Source organism: Phragmites australis, chromosome 4, assembly GCF_958298935.1.
Source record: "Phragmites australis chromosome 4, lpPhrAust1.1, whole genome shotgun sequence".
Lineage (NCBI taxonomy): Eukaryota > Viridiplantae > Streptophyta > Magnoliopsida > Poales > Poaceae > Phragmites > Phragmites australis.
In genome coordinates this window covers 37,554,197-37,563,306 of record NC_084924.1, presented here as the reverse complement: position 1 = coordinate 37,563,306, position 9,110 = coordinate 37,554,197, and the positions used below count along the sequence as shown (strand labels likewise).

The window sequence follows — 9,110 nt, the reverse complement described above, 5'->3', positions numbered from 1 at the left end:
AAATAACCATTAGGCTCGGTGAGGGGTTGAGACACATGGGCTACACCCCATGAGGCCTTTTGGCCCATTAGGCCCAGGTGGAAGGGGTTTAGGCGGCATATTTAACTGAGAGAGAGGGGAACATTAGGGTTAGGTTTCCACCCTCTCCTCACGCTCTCTGGTCGCCGCCTCTCTTGGTGGGTTGGACGCAGCTACCGTCCTAGTAGGCCGCTGCTGGCTAAGCTGAGGCCGTTGCCGTTTGGGCGGCTGAACTATGCACCGCCGCCTTCGAAAAGGGATGGTGTCGATCACTCGGTTGAAAGGAGAAGTAGCCGATCGCGAAGTCACCACCGTCGGGCAGGCCAAGTCATCACCTGGCCACCGTCGGGCAAGCCAAGCCACCACCACTAGGTTGACGCCAGCATAGGCTGTGGGCCGTGGGATCTGGCCGCCGGCCTAAGGCCCGCCATCGGAAGGCAAGGGGAGACGCCGGAAGAAATGCGGACCGAATGTGCGGCAAGACCGAGCGTCACATGAGGCTGTCGATGGAGCGACCGGTTTCCACTGGTTGAGTAGGCACCACTGCCGCCGCTAGGGCGGTTCGCGCTGCCAACCTGTGCCTGGTGAAGATGGAGCAGTCGCTGAGGATCGTCGTGGACCCGACCTAGATCCGTCCCATTTGGCGGTAGCCCACCGCCGGCCGTTAGTAGTTAGGCGGCGGGTGGTCAGGTGGTCGCTGGGGGCGGGAGCCTACCGGGTCGCACCGTTCTGGGTGCGGCCATCGCCGGATTGATTTGTGCGTGCACGTCATCGGAGGGACGCCATCGCAGTGCGTCGCGCGGCTAGACGTTGCTGGCCCAGGGTCGAGCGAGGAGGCCGCCGTGGGACGTCGGAGGGCATGCACGACGGAAGGAACCACATTCAAGGTATGAACATCTTCAATCGAAAGATGATGCCTTGGTGCTTACCTTGTGTCAAGGCCTAATAGCCTCTGTTCTTGATTGCTTCTGGTCGAGCAATGATCATCCTCACACACGTCCGTCTATGCAGAGGTCTTCGTGCCTCTATATTGATGTTGTTTTGGTGATGGAGAACAGCGTGCATCATGTGCTCCATGGTCGTTGAGACGAAGGCGCGTGTCAACGAATCTCCCATGGTGTTCATCCTGCTCTCATCGGTGGTAGATTGGTCGATTAGCACAGAGAGCTGATAACGTATTGCGGTGTAGATTGCAATGAATAGTAGAGAGTAGTAGAATGAAACTCTTATATTAATTCAATAAAATATTTACATATATATGATGAAGATATGTTATTAGAGAGATATGTCTCTCCAATAAACACAATAAAAAGTACAAAGTCTCTTAATCAAATAATAAATCTTTGAAAAAGATACCTTATTGCTAATTGATCGCTAAGCGAAATTAAATTCTAACATAGACCAAGTTTGGCGCGTTGCTCTGCTCGTGCTGATCGTATCCGTGTCACCGAACTGGGCGACCAAGTCGGCAGGGTCCACAATTAGGCTCCTGCAGCTTCCATCGCCGATAGCTATTTTTTTAAAATCTATAATTGCAAAAAATCCAATCAGAGGGGCACGGAGTTGGGTTGGGTTTCTGTGACGGTGTTGCCGTGCTCTGTTGCCGAACGAATTTAGGTCGCTGCCAATTTGCGCCTCCCTGCCAAACTTCTGACCAAACGCACCTGTAGTTCTTGGAGTAGTCCTAGTGGTTAGTTAGTGTAATGATCGTAACTTAGGCTACTATTAAATTGGGTGGATAACTTGTAGTCTAGTCCTACCTTTCGAGACGACTCTTTGCTAGTACAACATAGCTACAATAATAGAGCTTCAAACGAGAAATTTGTATTGAATTTACACAAAAAAATAAAACGAGACGCCTTTTTTGATCCATTGTGTCTATGTTAAAAATGATTTACCCAGAAACAACATCACGTGAATCGATTTCTACAAATAAAACTACAAAAGTACAATTACACTATTACATAGTCAATCTAGAAAACTTATCAGTACTAATCGAATCTAATTTAGTTGGTTGAAGGTATGATATTATACTAGAACGTCTTAGATTTAAGTTATTTTCGATGTGAATTTATGTGACTATTTTTCCTAATGTAGGAAGTTGTCTAGTTCCTTTTAGGTTTAGCATAGTTTTTCTAGATAATTAATTAGTAAATATTTAATTGAAAACACCCTAACCCAAATGTCGAGCTGCCGGTCATTATAAAAGGGCAATTTTTCTGTGCCATCGAAAACTTGTCATATCTCTAATATGCCACTGAAAATGTGCCTATTCCTTCAGTGCTACCATCCTTAAACTTTTATACCCAGAAATACCATTTTTGACTAGATTATGGTAGTCAAACATGTGAAAAGACCGTATTGCCCTTGTGGCCCATATGTCAGCAGCTCCTTGTTCTTCCTCCTATACGAGCTCAACAGTGACCAGATCTGCTGCACCTCGCTGGATTGGCTCGAGGAGGCATGTGACTCCTTCAACTCTATCTTCGCCTACATCCTCAGCGACATGCTCAACATCTACTACGTGCTAGACCCCCAGTACATGAAGCGTGGGATTGCCAAGTACTATTACATACTCATCGGCATGTAGTTGGCGGCGCTGTTGTTCAGCACGTGTTATGGGACACTATGACACCGAGAACACCAGCATGTGCGTTACCGCAAGGCTCGCACTCGACACCCAGAATGTGCGCTCCGCCATCGGGGACCGCATCCCCATCACTGCCCAGAACTCGGTGCTCATGCTCATCACCTTCACCGTGAGCTTCGTCCTACAGTGGCACCTCGAGCTCGTGCTCCTCGCTGTCTTCCCGCTCGTCGTCGGTGCCACCGTCCTGCACAAGATGTTCATTAAGGGCTTCTTCAGGGACCTAGAGGGTGTGCACGCGAGGGCCACGCAGATCGCGCGGCAAAGCTATGGCCAACTTGGGCACCATGGCGGCTTTCAACGCGGAGGGCAAGATCACGGGTCTCTTTGAGGCGAGCCTACGTGGCCCTCTCGTCGCGCCCTGCTCCCTGTTGGATTCGGCAGCCGTCGCTCTTCTAACGCTGCCCCTCCACATATTCGGCCGCCGCCGCCCTTCTAACATCGCCCCTCCATGGGTCTGATTGTTGCCGTCCTTCTGTCATCATCGTGTCCTACTGTGTAGGCATGGTGGAGTCGGCATCCCCAGAGTTGAGGTCGGCGAGCGAGCTACGAGGGAAGGGGGCCCGCACGCTGCCACCTCAAGTGAGATCGACACGTTGATTGGCAGCATTGAGCCTAACTATACCGGAGCAGACGTTGCAACTGCTATCCTTGAATTAGGAGAACGCTGAATGAAGGCACTCGAGGCGAGTGGTGGAGGCACCCAGGGAATTCAGAGAGAGAGAGGGAGAAGAGAGGATTGGGATGAGGAAGGGAACATAGAGAGGGGGGAGAGGAAGGGTATAATAGGTATTTCAAAGTTTGACTAATGGTCCACTCTAATAGAATCGACGACAATTATATTTTCGGTCATCAAATTTAATAACTATGGTACTTACAGTATTAACTAGTTTTCAGTGGCATATATAAGATACGGCAAATTTTCAATGATATAGAAGGGATGATTCTAAAAGAAAAACAGCACCAACCTCTACAGAAAAAAACACAGCAGAAAAGGTAGGGAAAAAAAAATCTATTCCCTCCGTTCTCCCTCTCTCCGTCTCCGTCTCCGTCCACCCACCGACAGGGGAGTCTCCTCCCTCCCCATAAACGCAGGCTCACGCACACGCCTCCGTTCCCAGCCCAAGCCCATCACCACCAATTCAACCGCGACCGAACCCAACTCCTCCCCAGATCCGCGCGGCAACGACGACCGAGCGATGACGGCGAAGGGCGGCGCCTCGCCGTCGCCGGGCGGCGCGGGGGCCGCGGCGGGGAAAGGGCGCCTCTTCACGGTGGGCCTCGTCACCGCGTGGTACTCCTCCAACATCGGCGTGCTCCTGCTCAACAAGTACCTCCTCAGCAACTACGGCTTCAAGTACCCAATCTTTCTCACCATGTGCCACATGTCGGCCTGCGCCCTGCTCTCCTACACCGCCATCGCCTGGCTCCGCGTCGTGCCCATGCAGCTCGTACGCTCCCGCCTCCAGCTCGCGAAGATCGCCGCGCTCAGCCTCGTCTTCTGCGGCTCCGTTGTATCCGGCAACGTCTCGCTTCGGTACCTCCCTGTCTCCTTCAACCAGGCGGTCGGCGCCACCACGCCCTTCTTCACCGCCGTCTTCGCATACCTCATTACCGTCAAACGCGAGTCATGGGTCACCTACCTCACCCTTGTCCCCGTCGTCACCGGAGTCATCATCGCCAGCGGCGTAAGTTACTGCCTGCTCCGCCTCCGTCTTCCGTTTCAATAGATCTGTTGGAGTTGGGGTTAGATCTGAGGGGAATTCGGCTTTGGCTGGTTCGTAATTCAGGAGAACTGGGATCGAGCTGACGAGGAGAGGTGGATCTGTTATCTCACTATAACCGGAATAAAATTGTATGCGTCTAGCCTCAATTCATTGGGTGGTGATCCCTTCGTTGGGGAATAGGATTCTGAGATTTTCAGTTGTGGAACGGTTCTCTGGGTGTCACTGTGCTTGTTGATTCCTCTACCATGCACCGGCTATTTGAGACGATCAAATGGCACAACAGTTGTCCAGTATCTGTTTGATCAGCTGTAGAGCAATCAAGTTGATCGAAGCTTCTGCGCGATCAGAGATCGCTCCCTGAGGAAATGTGATAGGGATAGCTTGTTCTGCCGCAAAATTCTATTTTGTGGTTTTGTAGGTCCTATTTTTGTCGTGTAGTACCTAAAAACATCACATATGTCTTTCAATCTTGTCGGTTAAGAGTTCCATATTTTGAAATTGGACTTGCAAAATGTCTGCGATCTAATATTCAAGCATTGCTGCACTCTTTCTAGATTGACTCAAAAGGTTTTCTATACATTCGTTGAATCTAAATGTTGGCGTTAATTGGACCTTGGTGTTAATTGTGCTATTATTAAGTTGATTCTCTTGCAATGTATACTGCATTCTGTAATGGCTATTGCACGCAATACGACATACTGGGTTAGCAAAGTGTTGGATGACTAGTGGAGGCATTACATATAATATCATAATAAGACTATGGCAAACTTACTGTAACCTCTGTGTTGCTATTCATGGTTGCTATGAGAAAGATTTTAGGATTTGTACTTTTCTTGCATCAGCTAGTATGTATACCCCAAATTGTGGGTCAAAATGGAGAGCCTAGAGCTATGTTTGCACTTTGCGTCACGCATACTATTGTGTACTACTAAAGCTGTTGTTGGACTTCTAAGTTTCTGACATCAACTGATATGGAGCATGCAAATCAAACTTACAGGGCGAGCCTAGCTTTCATCTGTTTGGATTCATCATGTGCATAGGAGCCACTGCTGCAAGGGCGTTGAAGACAGTGTTGCAAGGAATTCTTCTGTCTTCTGAGGGGTAACACTCTATTTGTCTCCCCCTTTTTTTATATGTATTGGCTATTTTGTACTCATGGTCTTAGATTCATATACTAGTTTCATTTTGCTCATTTTTGTGGATGCTGAGGGTTTTTCTGTTCTGATATCTTGCAGGGAGAAGCTTAATTCTATGAATCTACTCTTGTACATGGCTCCAATTGCTGTTATTCTCTTGCTTCCTGCAACTATCTTTATGGAGGACAATGTTGTCGGCGTTACAATTGAACTAGCTAAAAAGGACTTCACCATTGTTTGGTTGCTATTGTTCAATTCTTGCTTGGCATATTTTGTCAATTTGACCAATTTCTTGGTGACCAAACATACTAGTGCACTGACTCTACAGGTACCAAATGTTATCTTGCTAATCAATTCTACTCTCCAGCAGAAGTTAGTTGGATTAGAGTTTAGCTGTGTGCAAGATATAGTGTGACATGTGGCTTTTCTTGTTGAAAGCTTTACATTTGACATATATCCCCATGTAGACATGGTCTAAAAATGAAGTTACGTTGACTAGTTATCCATTATCCTGCATCATTCACATGCGACATCAACATATCTTGATTTTGAGTTATGCGCTGTAGCTACTTAAGATGAGTCGGGGAATGGTACTAGAATCTACATTCCAAGATTCCGACATCAAATAGTAGATATTTATGTCTGTGAAACTGAAGCAATTTATAGGTCTGTCAAAATGAATAATATTGTTATGTTATTTACCTTTCAACTGCTGCAGTATCGCTACTGTAGTTGTGTGGAGATGTACAGCCCATTTAAAAACCCATTTGGAAAATGTAACATATATGCCTTACTGAACATCTGGTTCCATGACTTAAATGAAACATGTAAAGTTTTCTGCTCATCTCCATCTTTTAGGCACAAAACGTCATCATATTGCTATATTGACCACTTGCCAGTACGTAACCCTGGTTTTCAGCAAACTATGCACTATAACTATAATGTTTGTTTGTCATCTTGCTTTACCTTGGCTCGTATAAGAATTATGCATTAAATCCTTCAATTATGGTTGAAAGATTTAACATCCATGTTTCTCCCCAGGTTCTTGGGAATGCGAAGGGCGCCGTGGCAGTTGTCGTCTCAATTATGATATTCAAGAATCCTGTTTCTGTAACCGGAATGCTCGGTTACACACTTACAGTTATAGGCGTTATTCTTTACAGTGAATCCAAAAAACGAAGCAGCAAACCGTGAATACACTAGAAGACAGTAAATATGGCCATCCTTTCTTTGTCCGGTCAGTGCCCAGAGCTAATATATGATGGGGAACTACATCGGGGCCGACTGCAACAAATCCTATACCACGCCTCAGCGATTGGACAGCGAGGATAGAAGTCAAATAATACCTGTAGTATTCCCTTGGGATCTGGGAGGCATTTTGTTTTGCTAATGGTGATTATGGATAGGATATAATTTTTTGTGTTAGAGAACCGTGGCTCACACTGGCAGCATTGGTTAATTCGTTTAGTTCTTGGAAATTGTTTTCTGTTGTACGTCTGCTATTGTAAGTTCCAAGTTGCCTCATTCTCTTTTTCTTCTGAAAACTGCTTGTACCAAACTTTGTTCCAGGACCTCCTAATATATTATGACACTGAATTTAAGCTCATACAGCTGAATGTTCGTGATACTATACTGCTCTGGTAGGGTGTGTTTGGTTAAAATGATGAAGTTGGATGGGATAGAATTATCTATGTTTTTTTAATGAGATGATCTAATTTTCTACTTAGTTGTGATAGATAGGATGAAGTAATTTTTTGTTTAGTTGATAAGATGTGAGTGAATAAGATGAGTTAATTTTTTATTTGGTCAGTGGGTTTAATGTGGATAGAATGAGCTATAAAAGTAAGTTTTTTTGAAGAAATTTAATTAAATATTGATTTATGTTTTTTATCAAATCAATTAAAATAAGTTGCTAGCGACCTCTAGTTTGCTTATAAAAATATTTAAAATATTTAAACTAATTTTATACTTTCAAATAAAATCTAGAGTTAAAAAAAATTCGCAAACACGTATACGGACGAACGCACGGACCAGACCGTCCTAATGACTTGGTCCAGCGATTTCGACTGGACCAACTCATTTAGGAATCTAAGAGAATATACTTTGATGCTAGCCGCCCTGTCCATGCCATGCAGCTAACCAAACATAAAAAGAATTGGATCGTCATCTTCCGATTGACCCTATCCACCGGACCAAACGGACCCTGTGCCTCGTCAACTGGCTATTATGTACAATCCTGTTATGCTATGCAGCTATCGATTGTAAGCAGCAATGTTGTTGCATAATGAATAATGTGTCGTCTCTAGGGTATGTGATCATTTTTTCCAAAAAAAACAAGGGCAGGTCTCATCATTTCACTGCTGCAAAGATTGGACGAGATTTCCGTGAAAGATGCCACGCATAGTGTTAACTGTTCACATCAAATATCTTCGATTAATGTTCCAATGGGAGTTGTCCGGGAGCTTTGCCATGTATGGCATTTTTTGTCTGAGATTAGAGCTAACCACACATACGTAGTCCTAGCCTGGGAAGCATGCTGTGGATATGCAGCTAAATTTGCCTTCCGCTTTACATAAAGTACAGCAAAAGAGAAACAAAACAGCTCTTGGATTTCAGCGAGGATCGACATGATCTCAGACCATTCTCAACCATATTTTTTTCATTTCATTTTTTTTTTCGATTCTCTTTCCCATTCTTATTTCTTTTATTTTCTCTCATATCTAATCGCTTCCTTTTGAGAGAAATCACGAAGAAAAAGAAGAGAGAATCCTGTCCTGAAGGAAATAATTCTGAGAATCCCGTCGTGAAGAGAACCGTGAAGTAAAACTGTTGGAACGCTAAAAAAAACGAAAATTTTTTCACGACATAATTTTGATCAAAAAAAATCCGTTGGAGCTAGCCTCAGAACGCCATTATTTCTTGCATTTCAGATAAGCACTTTCTAGTTTCCACCACCACGTCGTCAATGCCTCGGCGTTTTGAGATTTTGGGCCCATCAAGCCCATCACGGTAGGCCAGCGCCTCTGCAGGTTCGACAAAGATGGAGCTCCCCACCCCACCCCACCCACTTTTGCGTCGAAAGGGCCAACCTTGTTTGCTGATAAAGCAAACTAAAAGGTCCTCCCCATTATTGGCAGATTATGCAAACCAAAGCGCCCACCCTTATGTATTGATGTGAAGTTCTGCAAGAACTTGAAGATGCAAGTCAAATACTACCTGGGCCGTTTCAAGAGTAGTAGTACAGCTGTACAAGAGAATGAAAGCACTACCTGGGCCGTTTCAGACTTTTATATTCTGCTTGCCTCCTGTATATGTAGAAATGTTCGAGGTTCTACCTAGTTTGGTGAACTGCATCATCAGAACATTGTGCTGTCGCACCCACACTCAACAGAGATACCAGCTGACCAATTGGTAGGGAGTTGAGCAACGTGAGAGTGAACGATTCAGTGTTAGACCATGATGTGATATTTGGCTAAAGTTAATCCATAACTTAAAATGCAAAACGGTTAGGTCCAAGTTAGTTAGCGCTATAAATAAAAGGGGCAGCCCTGAACTTGAGTTTTAATCACGTCATTAACTCAC

At 45.3% G+C, this 9,110-nt stretch overlaps 1 protein-coding gene across 1 annotated transcript; it reads left to right on the top strand.

The window, feature by feature from the left end:
• Nucleotides 1-3,614: 3,614 nt before the first annotated feature.
• On the top strand, nt 3,615-7,134 carry LOC133916350 (probable sugar phosphate/phosphate translocator At3g11320). The gene is made up of 4 exons (XM_062359986.1): nt 3,615-4,353; nt 5,390-5,493; nt 5,628-5,856; nt 6,570-7,134. The coding sequence occupies exons 1-4, from the start codon at nt 3,865-3,867 to the stop codon at nt 6,720-6,722; spliced, it is 975 nt and encodes a 324-aa protein (XP_062215970.1). The 5' UTR covers nt 3,615-3,864; the 3' UTR covers nt 6,723-7,134.
• Nucleotides 7,135-9,110: the final 1,976 nt, after the last annotated feature.